The sequence below is a fragment of the Aethalodelphis obliquidens genome, unplaced genomic scaffold (genome assembly GCF_003676395.1).
Source record: "Aethalodelphis obliquidens isolate GAN/ISIS:26980383/991018 unplaced genomic scaffold, ASM367639v1 scaffold71, whole genome shotgun sequence".
NCBI lineage: Eukaryota > Metazoa > Chordata > Mammalia > Artiodactyla > Delphinidae > Aethalodelphis > Aethalodelphis obliquidens.
Window position 1 is genome coordinate 10573063 of NW_020838015.1, and position 20140 is coordinate 10593202.

The following is a 20140-nucleotide window of genomic DNA, read 5'->3' on the forward strand; positions in this document are numbered from 1 at the left end:
CACCAGAAGCTAGGAAGAGGCAAGGAAGGATTTCCCTACAGGTTTCAGAAGGAACATGGCCCCGCTGACACCTTGATTTCAGGCTTCTAGCCTACAGAACTGTGAGACAATAAAGTTCTGTTGTCCTAAGTCACCCAGGTTTTAGTACTTTGTTACAGCAGCCTTAGGAAACTAATATAGCTAGTAATGGGCAGATTTGGGATTTGAACTCAGAGACCCCCAACTTTCCCCACTATTCCTTACTGTCTTTCCACATGGTGAGAGACGTATGTGGAAACTTGGGAGATGCAGAGCAGCTCAAAAGAGCTCACCCTTTTCTACTGAAACTATATGAGGTATGATGAGAAAACGCTGCTTTTGTTTGGCCTAGTCTGGACCCAAGAGACATTTGCCAAAGGAGATAGACTTTTCTTCAAGGATATGGTAGTCCCTATAGATTCGCATAACTTATAAAGTGACACGATCAATGACAACTCTGGGTGAAGATGACACAGCAGGGACTGCCAGGTAAGCACCTGGCCAAAATGCTCCTACATGTCTTCCAATGCTCTAGAACCAAGTACAGGCTGTGACCAAATTCAGATGGGATACTTTGCCCTCCCTGTTCCAACCCCATCCACTCACCAAGTTTTCATCCAGGAAAGCTTTGGTGTCATCGTAGAGCCCTTTAAGACTAAATGTAACATCTACTGCATCATTTCTGGTTAGAGTCTGAGAGGAGAAGAAAGGAAAAGAAAGGAAGGGAAAGGACAAAGACAGAGGAGTTGTTGGTTAGTAAGCATGCAGCTGGCTTCTCTGTGGGAGGGTAGGAGCAGGCTAGTAGGATGTGGCTATAAGTGAAAAAGTAATATTCACAATATGGCACAACTAGTAGTTCAGCATGGGCACCAACCAGTCAAAACTGATGCCAGCTATCAACTACCAGTACAGCTGTATTGGTGTGTTGTATGCTGTGGCACAGCACAACTTGGCATTTGGCATCACTGATTGAGTGCTATGGGTATAGGGAAACAGGGAATATGCAAACTAGATAGTAAGTTTGAGGCCACTTGTTGCCACTAGGCTGAAGCCACCTTTCCCATGGTACATGAAGTTAGGCCTAACCATCTGTCTTCTTGAAACTCCAGGCCTGGAGCTCCAGGCCTCTTCCAACTAAGATCCGGCCCCAAATAAATAGGTAACCTACATTTTAGGAGGCCCTGACCCTGTATGTGGCCCTTTTGTATTGTTTGCCTAGCACTAAAGTTACTTTTTAAAAGCATCACTTAAAAATCTTCTGCCAGTGGGTAAAGTCACAGGATGGCACATTTAACATCAAGAATCTAATCTAGACCTTCCCCACGAGAGGAAAACCAAGGCAGCCTGGAGCACAAGTTTCAATGACAAGTGTCACCTTAACAGGTTATATAGGGATCCTCCTGGAATGAGGAAGGGCCTAAGCCAAGTTCCTCTCCATTCTCAGGCTATTTCTCCTTGAGGCCAGTGTGGTAGATAGCTATCAGGCTGATGAAATCTGCTATGGGATTCTCCCAGTAACCACTCTGGACCAGTAACCATTCTCCCAGCAACCATTCTCCCAGTAACAAGTCAAACAATATCTGCCTCCCCCTCTACTCTATCCATCAGTTTCCTGCCATGTCATTTGCCCAGTTTCTCTACCCAGCCTCCAGCTCCCCTTCCTTCCCTTTCCTATTTGGTTTGACTCCTTTCCTTCATCTGCCGCTTCCCCCCTTACCTCAATGGGAGTGCAGGAAGCTGCACCTGCCTCATTGCTACTGTCTTGGTTGTAAAATATATCATTCAGGATGTTAGCACTGGCATTCACAGAATCCATGAGGACAGACATATGCTGGTGGACCTTACTCAGGTCAGTAAGTCTGTAATAAAGCAAGGACAGATAAATGAGTCTAGAGTTCTGAAGGATGTCTGGCCTGAGGTGCTGGTGAGGGTTGGGATTAAGGGTAAATTGTATTCTTTACTCTCTCCTGTTATTTCTTCTCATTTCTAGGGAGCCACCTATGCCAGAAAATGTTTCTACTCTTCTCTAGCTATTCACTTTTGTCCATCCTTGTCTCACCAGAATTAGATACTGGGTGCTTTGGGAGAGTGGGAGGCTAGAATAGAGGAAGGAGCTGACTCCAGAAACTCTAAGGCCCTCCTGATATTTAAGGGCAAGGATAAGCATTTTTAGTCCTGTTGGGTCTGGGGCAGCAAGAGGAGATCAAAATTTATCTCTGGGCCTAATGGTAGAGGTCCAAGCTGGCTTACTGCTGACCACAAAGACTATTTCCTACCTAGAATGTCAGAGTCCCTGTCAATCCTCAGAGCTCTGAGCAATACTCCTTTCTGAGGCCAGGCTCTCCAGTAGCCAATAGATACAAGTTGGCTTCTTCTCCCTATCTTTTCTTGGGATTCCCAGCCCTGTATCTGGGCCAGTCCACTTACCTGCTGATGAGGTTTTCTGCAAGCTGAGCTAAGTGCTGCATCTGGGCATACTCCTCATCAGAGAGGCTATCTTGAGATTCCTGGGAGTCCAGCTGGGGTTGAGAGGCAGCCTGGATTTCAGAATGCTTGCACTTCCACATTTTCATTGAGTTCTCAAAGTCCTGGCGATAAAGACAGTGGCAGAGCCTAAAGATTGCTGTAGCTAAGACGGCATGTGACAGATCTGTCTGTGAGCCTGATATTTGTGGGTACTGTGGGGAAAGGGGAAAGAGGGCCTCATCCATTCCCCCATACACCTATCTCCACACCCATACATCTGTCCAACATTTTATTCAATGTCTCTTTCATACTAAGCAGTTTTAGTTTTTTGTTGTTGCTGTCGTTGTTGCTGTTACCATGCCAAGTCTTGGGACAACATACTTGAATCAGACAGATGTCTGCCTTCCAGAAGCTCCTATAGGTAGGTATCATGACCAATAAGAAAGTGGAGCCCTTTTCAGCTCCCTTCTTTGCTAAATCTAGGCAATATATTCTGATGGATTTTAGAGCTAGACATATCTCATTTAATTTTGAATTGTGCTTTCTGTCATTGACTAGTTGTGTTACCTTTAGCAAAGTATTTAACCTCTCTGGTCCTCATTTTCCTCACCTATAAAATGGGAATAAGTGTATCTACCTCATAGGATTGTTGAGAGGACCTACTTGAGAGAATATATGTAAAGTGCCCAACACAAAGTAGGTAGCTTATAAACTAGACATCGCATCCCTTCTCTATTGCTGTGTCTATGGACTGTCCACAGGCCAGAGTGGAAGAAAGCCTCTAAGCATTGAACATCTGATTAATAATGGCTCCTTTCTAGCTTTAGGTGGTTTAGCTGAGGTGAGTGACATTTGTGAATGCAGTATTTTAAGACGCCTTAGAGGAACCTAAAGACCATATTCAATGAAGACTCTCTTGTTGAAGGGAGCAGATTTCTCCATAACCACCTGAGGCCTTTAACTCTGTGCAGTGGAGGGAGGAGTACAACTTTGTGGAAAACTACAGAAGGGAGCTTCTTGTCTCACTCTCTTGGACAGTGCTTTGCAAGTGTCTATGTATATCAGAATGTCTCAGGGAGCTTGTCTGCAAATGCAAGTTCCCAGGAAATACCCATCTCCATTCTGATGCAGTGGGCCTGTGTGGGGCCCAGGAATGCGCATTTCTAACAAGCACCCAAGGTGACTCTGAGATAAGTATTATGCAGACCTCTCTTTAAGGAATTCTGCCTGACTGGAAGTATTCAGTACTCAAGTGATAGCTATAGATGAGACAACGTAGGAGCCCCAGATGAGCCTTTCCCTTCTTACCCGATCTCTTGTCAGCATCTGGGCAGTGTTCTTGTATCTAATCTTGATAAGGCCTGGCCTCTGAACCCAGGCCTCCCCATCCACCTGCACTGGGATACCTTCTTCACCATCGATGGTTATCATCACCTCACGGCACTGCCAGAGAAGAGGAGGAGGGAGAATGGGGGAGAAAAATGAGGTAACGACTGTAGACCAATCTGATAATCTCACAGTCATGGCCAAATGTGTATCTGAACAGGACTGGCAAAAATGTGAATCAGATTGTCCCAGGGAGGAAACACATGTTTGCTATGGGCTTTTTGCTCCTTTGGTCCCTACCACCTCTGTTTCCAACTTCAGCCAGTACCTTGCTTCCCACCAGATAACCTGCTCCCTCCACCCTGTCATTCTTATACCTGGCTAATTCCTGAGACTACCCCACATCCTGGATTGTAGCCACAGAGCTCAAACCCTTTCTGTTGCCCACCAGGCCCGTGCCTACCTGGGCGATGCGATGATGATGCAGGTTGATGATACGGGACATTGCCATCTGTACAGAACCAAAGATTGCCACTACCTCTAGCTTCCCATCATCTATCGCAGGAGCCTCATATTCCTGAGGAGGAAGAACTGTGTCACACATCTCACCCTTGAGAAACCACACCTTGCCTATCACAAGCAGGTATGCTTTGAAAGCTCCTGGTGAGAATTTTTCTAGCTAATGAAGAGTGGAGAAACTACTATATTATTAAAAGGAGAAGAAGGTGGTCAGGAAGCCAACTTGGGAAAAGGGCACTGAGATAAAAACTCAGTCCCTTTTGAGATCACAACTCTTAACTGGTTCTCTCCCTGTCCAATCTAGCATCATAAATCCCCAAGGCCAGTCCCACTGGTCTCATGGCCTTCTTGGGTGAGCTCAGATGAAAGGATTCATGGCCAATTTCTCAGGAGATTTTATTGACAGACCTCCTTAGAGAAAAGGGCATGGCCTAGGTAACCTTTCAAGGATCTTTCAAACGTGAGGAATGGAAAATTCAAAGTCCAGGCAACACCGAAGAATTTATCTGATCCTGAGGTTTTTGGTTGATTCTTGTGCTCTGGGGTGGTAATTGCCTTAAAAAAAAAAAAAAAAAAACCTCATCATACAGCTGCTGCCAATAAAGATCCCCAGCCCACCTCCTCTTCCCCTACACTCCAGTCAGTTCAACTCTCCTTTCTGATAGACTTTAGAGGGGTCAAGCCTTTCTTCCTCCCTGTTCCTTGTTCCATACTCACTGTGGTAGCTGTGCTGCTTCCCCAAAAGTTGACACCTCCAGCATAGCTGGTAATGTTGAGCACTACAATGCCTTGCAGGTTTGGCAAGGAGATGGCTTCTCCATCACACTGAAAGAAAAGAGTAGCCCTTATTGGCTGGCTCTTCAGATACCAATGTGAAGGGCCATTTACAGAGATGGGGGAAGGGCTCTGTCTTCCCTTCATGCTATTATTTTCTTATCCATAAAATGGAAATCTATCTTCATGATTTCCTACCATGAGCAATGAGTGAGGATCAGAGTTAAAGCTTGGGAAGGGGCTTCCCTGGTGGCGCAGTGGTTGAGAGTCCGCCTGCCGATGCAGGGGACGCGGGTTCGTGCCCCGGTCCGGGAAGGATCCCACGTGCCGCGGAGCACCTGGGCCCGTGAGCTGTGGCCGCTGAGCCTGCGTGTCTGGAGCCTGTGCTCCGCAACGGGAGAGGCCACAGCAGTGAGACGCCCGCGTACCGCAAAAAAAAAAAAAAAAAAAAAGCTTGGGAAGCACTAAGGATATAGAGGAAAGTTGATTCCCAGGGTCATGATATTTCCTTTCTTCATGCCCAGGAAGGATCACCCTCTTTTCCACTAACCTCCAGGTGCACTCGTTCTTCCAGTTTCCTGTAAGAGCGCTGAAAAAGTTCCTTGCTTCCCAGAAGGCCATACCACATCTTGTTCTTAAGGCGGCTACTACAGGGAGATAAAGGTAGTCAGAGGGTGAATAATATAAAGATAAGTGGATGAAGAAAAGTAAGAGGAGACACCATCTTATTTGTCAAGTGCCTTCTTATAGAGAGGAGTCATGTTTAATGGTAACTGGACACAAGAGGGAATGCTAGGATAGTGTAACTGGTATCCTTATGCAAACACCAGCTGCAATGGGTTCCTGGGTCTCCTTGAGGCATCAGCATCCCATTGATTTGTCATTTTTACTTGCTTCTGATATTGGTTCAGGCTTGGAAGAGACAGGCTATATTTAGAAAGTAAGGCTCATAAAAAGCTGTGAGCATAACTGGCTAGTACACATCAGCTACCCTGGCAAGTGCCACTCTGGGAGCTCAAGATTTCAGCCACTTGGAATCAATTTCATTTGAAACATGTGACTCTTAGACTGCAGTTTCTTTGAAGCATAACTTTTCTGGCAAAGTGGAAGGATTTCCAAAACCTGTATGTTAAACACTTAATTCAATGCTACAGAATAGAAATAAGCTTACTAGGAAGACTGTAGAGTAGGAGCCAGTGGAGAGAATATGGGACAGGCAAGGATATCAGGAGACTTGTGGTGGAGGTGGGAAGGACAAGGTCCTGTTGACTGTAGAGTCTCTGATAAAAACAGGCAGGGTACTTAACAATCACTATAAAGGCTGGATAGAATTTACTGTGAGCTTTTAAAGTACAGCCACAGAAATGAGCCACCACAGGGCGTGGGTTTTGAAACGTAAGAAGGCTAGCACATAGCACAAAATTATTTGCACTTATGGTTTTAAACCATAAGTTCTCTGGGCACTTCAGTTTCCTTATCTATTAAAAATTGGAGTTTGGTTATATGGAAATGCAAAATACCTAGAACAACCAAAACAATTCTGAAAAAAGAACAAAGTTGGAGGACTTTCATTTCCCAATTTCAAAACTTACTATAAAGCTACAGTTATCAAGACAGCGCGGTGCTTGCACAGGATAGACACATAGATCAATGGAACATAGGTGAGAGTCTAGGAAAACAACCCTTACATTTAGGGTCAATTGATTTTCAACAAAGGTGCCAACACAATTCATTGGGGGAAAGGATAGTTTTAAAAGGTGGTGCTGTGGTAAATGGATATCCATGTGCAAAAAGAAGAACTCAGATTCTTACCTAATACCATATATAAAAAGTAACTCGAAACAGGTCACAGACTTAAATGTAAGAGCAAAACCAAAAATTTTGGAAGAAAACAGCAAATTTTTAAGATCTTGGGTTAGGCAAAGATTTCTTAAACATGGCATCAAAAGCATGGTCTGTAAAAAAAAAAATTGATCAATTGGAACTCATCAAAATTCAACACTTTTGTATTTCAAAAGGGACCGTTAAAAATGAAAAGACAAGCAATAATAACAAAAAGACAAGCAACTGGGAAGCAATATTTGCAAGACACATCTGATAAAGTACTTGTTCCTCAGCCCAGGCCTGCTCTGAGAAAGAAGTTCTGGTGGCAGGTGGGCAGGGGGTGGTGATGATGGGTGGAGGGTGTGCTTCTTTTTACTCGTAATTTAAATTTACCACAAGAACTCTGAGGCTGCCTTAGTGTATGTCTGTAGCACAAAAGTACCAGAAGGTGCCAAGCAGACCAAACAAGATGGGGTAAAATCAGTAGGTCCTGGGGAACCAAGTTAGGAGCACTAAGAACCAGTAGGGCGATCTTTGATACTTTGCAGCCTTGCCAAGCAAGAACAGACCTAAAACCACTACTAGGACCTCATCAAGTTCTTGGAGACAGAACAAAGATAGGCAATTGGCTGAACTGAGTCAATGTAATCTGTTTTCAGTAACAGTAACACAGTTAGCTGAACACAGGTCAAGACTATGAAAGCAGCTCCAAGTTCAGGATGCCAGTGCAGCGTCATCACAGATCTGGTCAATATTTGGGGCAAGATATCCCACTAGACTAACCTTGCGACTAATGTGTTTTACTTCCAAAGGACGGACTCTTTCTGTTTCTTGTCTGTAAGGTAGGGGATGTGGGAATACATGTGTATATTGTGATTGTGTGTTTGTATGTAGGGAGGGGAGTTTCTTTTCCTTACTTGTATTGTCCTGGGTGTTCATCTCTTCTGGTGTTGAATTCCAGAGAAATTTTAGCATCTAGTCCAATTCCAAAATAGTTGTTCATGACACACCTTTCTTTGAAGCGTCTGAAATTAGCCAAAGGGAAGAAGAGAATAGACACTGGTGCAGGAAAGAAGTGCTGTTATCATTGGGCTGCAGACTTTATCTGCGTGATCAACAAGCACTGAGAGAAGTCCCCCTCTACACTGGGCACAAGGCTTAATGTTCTTGAGAGGCACATGTAGATGTCCTATTGTGTTAACTACTAACTTGTTAGCTGTAAGAGAGGACACTCAGCCAGTTGGGCGGATTCAGTGGAATTGGGATTCATAATAAAGAAGTCATCTTTGGAGGCTGTCAGATATGAGTGGCCATTATCTTCTCCACATAAAATAAAGGGAAATAAGAGTCATTGACTTATTCTCATAAAGAAAGAAGATTTAAGTATCTCAGATAAAAATATATGATTAGAGTAAAGTCTGTATTACTGTTTCCAGAGATGTCTGAACTCCTTTGTAGCACTTTAACATCAAAGGGCAAAGTGACCATACATTTGAAGGAAAAAAAACTGTTAAAAGAGGGTAGATATATATACAACAACAACAAAACCAAGCAGTTTGTTTTATTCTTCTGCATCCATCCATTAAAACCAGTGGTGTGTTGGAGCCAGTTCATACCAGTTTATGTAAGCTGATTATGCCTATAATTCCCAACTCTGCATCCAATGACATTATATCAGTAGCTTGAAATAGGCCATGATGGAAAGGTTTACACCAGGAATAAATCAGGGCTTTCCTCCCCACAGAGAGCTGGTTGTTAAACATTTTCCAGCACACCATTGATCAAAACTCATTAGGTAGGTCCATTGAGGCCTCATATATGAGCTTAATCCAATGGTAAAGTGGAAGGGAATGGGAGTTGAATATAGGAATAACTGGGAAGCTGCAGAAAACTTAAATAATTGCTAGCTGTGTCCTTCTTTTGAGTAACTGAAAATAGGTACAATTTAGCTACTTAACCACAGATTTTTTTTATTCATTACTAAACTGACCCTACATCTCTCACATGAGATTTGTCTTCCTTGACCACAGTCCAGAAATTGGGGATTCTCTAACTGATGTAACTGATTTTCTTAATGGAACTCAAAATAAGTGAATGTGATGGAACTTGGCTACTGGGAATATTCTAAAGAGGTAGGGCTATTGAGACAGATGTCTTTAGATTTGCTAGCTAGTCCCCTCAATGCCCACTTACTTCTTAGCAACTCCAATCATTTACTGTTAAAGGCAACAGTGAAAAACAGGTTCTTTGAAATGAAATGAAGTTGTTTTAATAAAAAAAAATAATAACAACTAACACATATAGCACCTAACTATGGGTGCCAAACACTGCCCAATGCAAGTACTTTGGATATATAAACTCAATAAATACAGCAAACCTATCTGGCAAGTTCTACAATTATCTCCATTTTATACATGAGGAAACTGAGGTTTGGTTGAATTACTTGTGTAAGGTCACACAACTAGTAAGTATAGTCAGCATTTGACTCTGGGTATCCTTAGACTATTCTCTTAACCAGAGAAAGGGAGAAGCCATAGGAAGGTTATAGGCTTAAATACTTACATAGTTTCAGGTGTAAAATATAAGTGCTCCAAATTGAGGTTATCCAGGTCTTCACTTTTGAGAGAAGATATAGAAGACAGAGTACCAAGACGAGAACCTAGACACAAAAGATGTCACCTTGGTGTCAGATACAAACAAGAAAGCCCTTCCCCCCACTTGTATTTCACCCCACTTTCTCTGTTGGAGCAGAATCAAGCTCAATGACTTTCTCCTCGATAATATTCAGGGTTCTCATTCCAAAGAGGGATCATCTTGGATGGACAGGGACTTCCACTGACAGAATAGTAAGGCTGGGCTGCTTGCTTGCTGGCAGTGAAACAGCTTCAAATCTTGGGTTTCATCAGGCCAGCCTTTTCAAAGTATCTAATGGGGTCATTACTTCTGGACATAGGCATGGGGTCTTATAGTGTGAGGTTTCTGGAGAAGAGGGAGGGATATCTACTGCAGAGTAGGATTATGGCTAAAGGAAGATGCATGAAAATACATCTTTATTCTCTGGGAACTAGAAGACAGAGATGAAGCTTAGAGTAAAGGAAGGAGAAGGGAAAGATCATTACGGTGTCTTGGGCTCATCTGGTTAATATCTTCTGAGTCATCTTCCAGGAAGAAAGTTGAACTAAAGTTCTTGACTGATATTGTCTGTCGGCTTTGCTCATCAAGAACTATAGAGAAAAAGTGGAAGGAAGGAGGGAAGGAAGGAAGGAGAGGAAGGAAAGGAAGGAAGAAAAGGAGGAAAGGAGGGAGGGAGGGTTGGTCACATTTCTTGAGCATCTCTTTTGTTCAGTTAATACCAGTCAGTGTGTGGGGAGACAAATGGAGACTCCCATTTGATCATCACATCTCCTCCATGATGCTGTTTGTGGTTTCAGCTTTCTTACAGTATTGCCATGTCTCTTCACATCCGTGCCTGAGCTTTCTCTGTTTTACTTGTTACTCTTTTCCTATCGTCCAGTAAATGTGGCTGTGAGTAGAAGCTTGGGGCCAGGGGTAGGGGGAGCAGGGTGGGAAACTTTCTGTTCTTCTACCTCCATTCTCGCCTCTTTGTTAATTCATTTACTCACATGACCTTTGTTCTCAACTTAAGCCTCTAGGACCAGGCCGTTCTTTCAAGCAAATGTCTCACCAATACCCAGAATATTTGAGAAATCTCCTTTCTTTTACCAGCCTATATATTGTATAGCTCAGGTGCTCAGCCTATGCCAAAGCTCATAGGTTCAATCCCTGTGCTGCCAGGGGAGCCTTTCTCTGTCCCAGGGCCACAGGTTGCACTTCTAAATCTGATTTATGTATTGATGGAGCAGGCTGAGGATTAGTTGTGACAGGGTTATGGCTACATCAGATTGATCTGATCCCTGCTACTTGGAAACTACCTACAGAAATAGAGGCAAACTGGCTGTTTAATGATTTCACAGTGCAGAAGGGTTATTTCCTTTCTTTCTTAGAAACTTGGCTGAGGTTGTACCTAAAAGTATCAAGGCAGGAGAAGGTATTGTAGCTAAAGGTCAAAGGCCAGCCAAAAGGACTTCCCTGCTACATGGACTTCTGTTCAATTCCAATAGCTCAGGTAGAACACACTTGGTGTTATATTTTCTGATCTGTTTTTCAAAGAAGCATTGTGGAGAAGAAGTGGGAACCAAAATGTTAAAGTAAGAAGTTGGAGGAGTTGAAAGAGTTTTCTTACTGAGTTGGAAGCTTGCAGATTGTCATGAGTTATGGGAAATGGCAATCAATGCTAGAGCTGCCAGGACCACTCTCAGAGCCCTTGTGCCTGATTAATACTGTGCAAGACATGCAGAGATGAACACTATTTTCTTTCTAAAATCATCATAGGCTCAGTGGTTGGAAGGAGACAGAAGCAGGTGGAAAAAGATTCCATGGCTGGAGGTTGAAGCTGACAGACCTTTGAGCAAAGCCACTTAGCAGCTGTAATTGTTTAGGATGATTGTTAGTTCCAAAAATAAATAAGTAGCAAGAGTTGAGTGCCTGGGAGGTAGGAGGAGCCAAAGGGGCAGCTTATCAGGACTGAGGCTTTTCAAATCAGTGGAGACTGAGGATGGACTTTGGATGCTTTATGAATGCAGAATCTAGTCAAGTTTTGGTAGTGTTGTCAAATAGTAGACCCAGAGCGAGGGAGACCATTAAACTACCCACAGGAACCTTCTCTTTCCCCTGCCTCAATCACCACAACCCTGGGGCCTTTACCTTGTTCAACTTGGAATATGATGAGTTTCAAGGACTTTTGGAGATTCTGGGCCTTTGTGGCCAGCTCCAACTTGCACTTGGCTATGTGGTCTATTTGAGGGATGAAGGGCTTTCCATCTGCCTTGGCACTGTCTGCATGTGCTGTCGTACTCTTCTCAACTGCTGCATCCTCAGCAAGGATATCAATCAGGACACTGAGCTTGTCATACATTAAGTCACTCTATATGGGGAAGGAGACAGGGCATTGTTATGAGGGATTTGTGCCTGAAAGGACAGAATGAGGAGTCAGATGGTATGGGAGAGGTAGGGAGGGGTACTAGTTGGCTGGAAACACTGAGCATAGAAAGCTACATGTGGGGAGCTGAAAGTTTAGGGAAAGAACTGCTTGGGTAGATGTGATAAGATAGCCAAAGGGTGTTAGGAGGTCAAAGAGACACTATTTGTTACAGAACAGCTGCAGGCATCAATATATGTTGCCTAGTCTTTCTCATGTCAGAGTGGCCTGTAAAATGATGTGTAATATGGCAAAACTAAGGAAAGATAAACATTTCTGGATTGGTGTTTTCATGGGCATGCTCCTATGAATGTGGATGTGGCTCTGCATGGGTGCCTGGTGTCTGCCTTTGTCTGTGTGTATGTTTGGGGGTGTACTACATGATTATGGCTTGATTCCCAGCTCCATCACTTAATAGTTTGTAAACTTAGGCAAGTCACTTAATCTATTTGTGTTTTTATATTCTAGGGTAGTTGTGAAGATTAAATAAGTTAATACATTATAAGTGCTTAGAACAGTTCCTGGCACAGAGTAAGTGCTATATAATTGTTAGCTGTTATTGTTACTGTGGTTGTTATAGAGGTGACTGTGGGTGTATTTCTAGCATGTATTTGTATGTATTTTCAAGAATGTTCTGGTATACAACCATGTGCATACATGTTGGTGTACGCTTGTGTCTCGGTGTGGACAGATGCTTGGCATATGCTTAGGTACATGGTACATGGATAAGCATGTATAGTGCCACTCTTCATTTGGTGAAAGGTGGAAGTTTGATGAGGATTTCCCCCATCAGGGAGGCTTACCAGCTGCTCCTCCTTGCTCTTTTACAATTCCCAGTGAGAGGCATATTTGCTTTTATTAAAAGTGGGGCCCTGGCACCACAAAGAGTACAAGAAAAAAGGATGGAAACTTACTTTCAAAATCACAGACTCTATTGCTGTATTGTTCTGTTTTATCCGGCTCCAGGCCTTTACAATATCAACTACAAAATCTTCCACTGCTGAGCACAGGAATCTGGAAATATAAGATAGATGACACAATGTGACATGGACCATGAGGTCCAGAGACCTTCTCTCCTATAATGTCATTAGTTTCCATCTTCCTCCTCTTCCTTCTCCTTCTCTCTTTCCTGATCTCTCCTCCCTCCCTCTCTTTGTCCCTCTCCCCCCACTCCCTCTCCCCTCTTTGTTTATTCTGATTCTTCATGTGCATATGGTGAAATATGCCAGTACCTAAGAGAATTTAACTAGCATTTCTTAGCCCAAATTCCAAATTTCCAGGAAACAGAATTCAGTCAGTCCAACATGGGTCAGGATTTCACCCTGGGTCAAATCAGCTATGGTTCAAGGGCCTGGCTAATTTAGTACAAACATAATGACTTTGGGACGATGTTCCCTGTAGGGACTGTTTCTCAAAAGAGACTGTGGTAGATTTGGAAGGAACCCACCAGAGTCCCAGGAGGAATGAATGACCCATGTATTTAGAAGGGGAGAATGTATTGCTCAGCTATGAGAAAGCAGCTGTAGCAGGTACCACAGAGAATTTTCCAGGTATTAAATGGAAAACAAGGTCTCCCTACTGTAGGGAGCTATGCTATGCTCTTGAATGGTATGGAATGTCGTGTTTCCCTTCTGTAACGCTTCTTCCAAATCTGTGGCTTACAATTTTGTCTTTTTGGAGTAGCAAGAGCCCTCACCCCAATCTCATCTTTTTTTTTTTTTTCCCTCGTAAACTTTCTATTCAGGAGGTTCGAGTTGGAAGAAATTTGATTTGGGAAGGTAAACATATGCTTTCCTTGGCCTCAACCCCCCAAGCTATTAAAATGAGCCCCATCTCTGACTGAGGAACAGCCCATGAGGGGCAAAAACATCCCAAAGGTAGAGAGCCAAAGGAGGACTGACCTGGTTGCAATGATCATCTCTGTCGGGTACTTGGCCTTCAGGATTTTGTTCAACTCAGTGGTTGCAGATTCTAAGTGTTGGATGGCAGCAGCCTAGGGGGAAAAGGAGTGTTGAGCCCTGGAATCTTAGCACTGTGACATAGTGTGCTACCCATCCTCACCCACCTCATTACTTCCTACTGATGCTTTACCAGCAACCCAACTGTCTCTCTGAAAATAATCACAATTAAAGAATTCTTGTGGAAGATCTCCACAGATAATCTTAGATCTGTGGTCATTCTAAAAATAAGACGTATGTTGTTTCCTCTCATTTAAATTAATACTCAAAAACTCATATGAAGGAGTTACTATTTGTTCCATGTTTCAAATGAAAAACCAATCTCATATTACATAGCTAGTAAATAATAGATCTGAGATTTGAACCCACATCTTTCCAACCAGAAGGTCACCTCTTATATATAATGTTAAATATAATAATGGTATCCACTTATATAGAATTTACTATGTGCTAGGTTCTGTTCTAAGATACATATATATTTTTTCAGGTAACCCTTATAACAATCTTATGAAATAAGGATTATTATCCCCATTTCACAGAACAGAAAACTGAGGCATAGGGAAGGGACAGCTGATAGATGTCACAGCCAGGATTTGATTTCAGGTAGTCTGGCTCTTGAGTATGTACTCCTAACTACAACTTATATTCATCCCTCTCCATCACCCCCACATTCAAACATCTACCAAGTCCTGATGATTCTATCTCTTCAATATGTTTTAACTATGTCCACTTCTTCTTATTCCTATTACCACTTCACCAGTCCAAATCACCATCATCTTTTGCCTAGACAATTACATCACTGCCTGTCTTTTTTCCTTGCCTCTAGTCTTTATTCCTTCAATTTTTTCTCCACATAACATGTAAATATTCTGTTTTAAACCTTTCTATTAGATAGAAGAATAGATAGATGGATAGATATGTGATAAAGTATAGTGAAATATTAATGGTAGAAGCTACCATTTAAAATTTCCTATATATTTGAAAATTTCATAATAAGAAAAATCCTTATATAATTCTTATTTCTTTTAGATAGAAGTTCAAACTTCCTGGGGGAAGATATCAAGATGGCAGATTAGGACATGGAACTCAATTCCCCCCATGAACACATCAAAAATGCATCTAAATGTGGAGAAGTTATCACTGAAAACTAACTGGAGACTGGCAGAAAGACTCCTGTACAACCAATGCTGTAATAAAGATCCACACAAAATTGGATAAGAAGGGAAGAGAAGTGATCAGGTTGGGACCTGTGCCCCTGGGAGGGGACACAAAAGAAGGAGAGGATTACAAAGACAGAGAGCCTCCCTGGGGAGTGAGCAGCTCCAGCCACATATTGGGCACCACAGCCCTGGAATCTGACATCAGGAAAACAAGTCCCCTTAGCTTGTTAGAAAACCAGTGGGACTAACAGGAGGGCTGTAAGAAACTTAGACTTGGAGGGACTCAAGATGGAGGAGTAGGAGGAAGTGGAACTCACCTTCCCCCATGAATACATCAAAAATACATCTACATGTGGAACAATTCTCACTGAAAACTAACAGGAGACTGGCAGAAAGACTCCTATATGCCCAAGGCTGTAAGAAAGATCCACATAGAATCAGATAGTAAGGGAAGAGAATTGATCAGGTTGGGACCTGTGCCCCTAGGAGGGGACTCAGAAGAGAGAGGGGATTACACAGGTAGAGATCCTCCCTGGGGAGTGGTGGGTTGAGCCACAGATTGGGTGCCACAGACCTTGGGTCCAACAAAGGGAAGATGAGCCCCCTTGGCTGGTTGAAGGACCAGTGGGACTAATAGGACAGCTGTGGGATGCCTGGACTCTGCTTGGGAGGAGGCCGTGAAAACTTGCTAGCTCCCAAAGCAGGGCAGAAAGGGTGGATTGAAACCACCCAGCTGGCTGACTGGTTTCCTGTGACCACTCTGGCATGCATCCTAGCCTGAGCCAAGCAAATGCTCCAGCACAGTTTGCCTCATATGGCAGCGCCACATGGGACTAAGGGCTGCCACAACAAGGAAAAAGCTTGGCTGTAAGATGCTATGGTGTACCAACTTATACTGGAAAAGAATCTGAAAAAGAACGTGTGTGTGTGTGTGTGTGTGTGTGTTTGTATATATATATATATATATATATATATATATATATATATATATTACACCTGAAACATTGTAAATCAACTATACGTCAATAAAAAAAAGATGTTATGGTGACTCAAACCCTAAGTGGCATCTGAGCACAGGGGGCAGCTGTTACTGGCAGTTGCACAAGTGGAGCATCAGGGGCAGATCAGATCTCTGATGGCAATCAGACTACCGCAGCCCATGCCCCCACCACTGTTGAATATCCACACCAGCCCCTCTTTCTCCAGCATTGCTCCACTCGGGTGAGGGTGCCAGTGCTGGGAGGGAAAAGAGCACACACTTAAAAGGAACTGAGCCAGCTCAGACCCAACCCTCAGGGCTTTTGCTCCAGCGCCTTGGGACCTGACCCTGCTCCCAATAGGGTGGTGATGACCACTGAACAGAGGGGAAGCCCTGACTCACACATTGCTCTGGCCCTAGCATCTCCATCTCCAGCCCCACCTCCTATCAAGGTGACAGCTACCAGCACACTCTGAGGAAAGGTGTGACTTGTGCTCACATCAAATCCAGCTCTGCCACCAAAGCCACTGGGGCCTTGTAGACTGTATAGGGATACTCCCACATAAGGACATCCCTCTAAAACCACCATAGGTAATTGTTTCACCTAATTTCATAGAGACAGAGAAAGATAAGCAAAATGAGAAGACAGAAGAATTTGTCTCAATTGAAAGAGAAAGAGAAAAGCCCTGAAAAAACAGCTAATGGAACATAAATAACTTACTAGATAAAAAATTCAAAGCATTCGTAATAAGAAAGCTAACTGAATTAGGGAAAAGAATAGATGAACACAGAGAGAATTTTAACAAGGAATTAGAAAATATAAGAAAAGAACTAGTCAGAACTGAAGAATACAATAACTGAAATGAAAAACACACTGGAAGGTATTAACAGCAGACTAGGTGATACAGAAAAACACATTAGTGATCTGGAAGATAGAAAATGGAAATCACAATCAGAACAGCAAAAAGTATATATACGTGTGTGTGTGTGTGTGTGTGTGTGTGCATGTGTGTGTGGAATTTTTCACATTATAGGGGTCCCAAAATGAGAGGAGAGAGAGAAGATGGAAAATTATGGCTGAAAACTTCCCAAGCCTGAAGAAACAGATATCCAGGTACAAGAAGCACAGAGCGTCTCAAATAAGATGAACCCAAACAGACCCACACCACACCAAGACACATAATTAAAATGTCAAAACTGAAAGAGGATTCTAAAGGCAGCAAGAGAAAAATAGTCAGTTACCAGGGAACCCCCATAAGGCTATCAGCTGATTTCTTCACAGAAACATTGCTGGCCAGAAGGTAATGACAAGATATATTCAAAGTCCTGAAAGGGAAAAAGCTGCAACCTATAGGACACTCTACCCAGCAAGGTTATCATTTAGACTAGAAGGAGAGATAAAGAACTTCTCACACAAGCAAAAACTAAAAGAAATGAGCAATACTAAGCCTACTTTAAAAGAGATGTTGAAGGGTCTTCTCTAAATAGAAAAGAAGTAAGAATCTATAGGAAACGGAAATTCCCAAATAAGAAAGGCAAATATATAGTAAGGATTTAAGATCAATTGAATAAGCAAGCACGTAGATTAAAAGAAGAAAAAATGTAAAATCAAGTATAAAGACAATTAACAGTAAAGGGATAAGCATGAAGATATAAAATATGATTAAAAAAACACAAAATGTTGGGGAGGGGAGTAAAAAATGTAGATCTTTTAGAATGTGTTTAAACTTAAATGACTATCAGTTTAAGTCACATAGATATAATTATGGGTCAGTATACTTGAACCCCATGGTAACCACAAATCATGGTAGCCATGGTAAAGACACACAAAAACCAAAAAGAAAGGAACCCAAGCATAGTACTAAGGAAAATGATTAAATCACAATGGGAGAAACAAAAAGAAGAAGTGACCAGAGAAGAACTATAAAAACAAGTGGAAAACAAGTAATAAAATGGCAATAAGTACATACCTATCAATAATTACTTTCAATGTCAAGAGACTAAGTGTTCCAATCAAAGGCATAGGGTGGCTGACTGGATTAAAAGACAAGACTGTTCAATATGCTGCTATAAGGGAATCTCTTCAGGCCAAATACACACAGAACAAAAGAGAGGGGATAGAAAATGATATTTCATGAAATCATTAACGACAAGAAAGTGGTGATATCAATATTCATAAAGGACAAAAAAGACTTTAAAATGAAGACTATAACAAAAGACAAGGGCATTGTATAATGATAAAGGGATCAATACAAGAAGATATTACAATTGTTAACATATATGCACCTACATAGGAGCACCTAAATATATAAAGCAAATACTAGCAGACATAAAGGGAGAATTTGACAAAGATACAATAATAGTACAGGACTTTAACATTCCACTGACATCAATGGACATATCATCCAGACAGATAATAAGACAACAGTGGATTTAAATGACAATATAGACTAGTTGGACTTAATAGATATCTACAGGACATTCCATCCAAAACCAGCAGATTACATATTCTTTTCAACTGCACATGGAATGTTCTCCAGGACAGATCACATGCTAGGCCACAAATAAAGTCTCATTAAATTTAAGATAGAAATTATATCAAGTATTTCTTATGACCAAAACAATATGAAACTAGAAATCAACTACAGAAAGAAAAATGGGAAAAGAACAAACACATGGAGACTACACAACATGCTATTAAAAAACCAGTTCCACTAAGACCAGGAGCAAGACAAGGTTGCCCACTCTCACCACTCTTATTCAACAGAGTTTTGGAAGTTTTAGCCACAGCCATCAGAGAAGAAAAAGAAATAAAAGGAATCCAAATTGGAAAAGAAGAAGTACAGCTGTCACTGTTTGCACATGACATGATACTATACATAGAGAATCCTAAAGATGCTACCAGAAAACTACTAGAGCTAATCAATGAATTTGGTAAAGTAGCAGGATACAAAATTAATGCACAGAAATCTCTGGCATTCTTATACACTAATGATGAAAAATCTGAAAGTGAAATTAAGAAAACACTCCCATTTACAATTGCAACAAAAAGAATAAAATATCTAGGAATAAACCTACATAAGGAGACAAAAGACCTGTATGCAGAAAATTATAAGACACTGATGAAAGAAATTAAAGATGACACAAATAGATGGAGAGATATACCATGTTCTTGGATTGCAAGAATCAACATTGTGAAAATGCCTCTACTACCCAAAGCAATCTACAGATTCAGTGCAATCCCTATCAAACTACCACTGGCATTTTTCACAGAACTAGAACAAAAAATTTCACAATTTGTATGGAAAAACAAAAGACCCCGAATAGCCAAAACAATCTTGAGAGCGAAAAATGGAGCTGGAGGAATCAGGCTCCCAGACTTCAGACTATACTGTAGCTTCAGACTACAAAGCTACAGTAATCAAGACAGTATGGTACTGGCACAAAACAGAAATATAGATCAATGGAACAGGATAGAAAGCCCAGATATAAACCCACACACATATGGTCACCTTATCTTTGATTAAGAAGGCAAGAATATACAGTGGAGAAAAGACAGCCTCTTCAATAAGTGGTGCTAGGAAAACTGGACAGGTAGATGTAAAAGTATGAAATTAGAACACTCCCTAACACCATACACAAAAATAAACTCAAAATGGATTAAAGACCTAAATGTAAGGCCAGAAACTATCAAACTCTTAGAGGAAAACATAGGCAGAATGCTATATGACATAAATCACAGCAAGATCCTTTTAGACCCACCTCCTAGAGAAATAGAAATAAAAACAAAAATAAACAAATGGGACCTAATGAAACTTAAAAGCTTTTGCACAGCAAAGGAAACCATAAACAAGACAAAAAGACAACCCTCAGAATGGGAGAAAATATTTGCAAATGAAGCAACTGACAAAGGATTAATCTCCAAAATTTACAAGCAGTTCATGCAGCTCAATAACAAAACAACAAGCAACCCAATCCAAAACCAGGCAGAAGACCTAAATAGACATTTCTCCAAAGAAGATATACAGATTGACAACAAAACACATGAAAGAATGCTCAACATCATTAATCATTAGAG

General features: G+C 41.8%; 1 protein-coding gene across 1 annotated transcript in view; it reads right to left on the reverse strand.

The window, feature by feature from the left end:
- The window catches only part of DGKK (diacylglycerol kinase kappa), a 119199-nt gene that overhangs the window by 7527 nt on the left and 91532 nt on the right, over positions 1–20140 (reverse strand). Inside the window, exons 13-25 of the mRNA XM_027091314.1 lie at positions 13867–13958; positions 12880–12979; positions 11692–11911; positions 10047–10151; positions 9490–9586; positions 7845–7952; positions 5654–5750; positions 5047–5154; positions 4274–4387; positions 3793–3927; positions 2446–2606; positions 1736–1877; positions 625–711 (exon numbers count right to left, since the gene is read on the reverse strand). Coding sequence (XP_026947115.1) covers positions 625–711; positions 1736–1877; positions 2446–2606; positions 3793–3927; positions 4274–4387; positions 5047–5154; positions 5654–5750; positions 7845–7952; positions 9490–9586; positions 10047–10151; positions 11692–11911; positions 12880–12979; positions 13867–13958 — 1566 coding nt within the window. The remainder of the gene's footprint in view (positions 1–624; positions 712–1735; positions 1878–2445; positions 2607–3792; positions 3928–4273; positions 4388–5046; positions 5155–5653; positions 5751–7844; positions 7953–9489; positions 9587–10046; positions 10152–11691; positions 11912–12879; positions 12980–13866; positions 13959–20140) is intronic.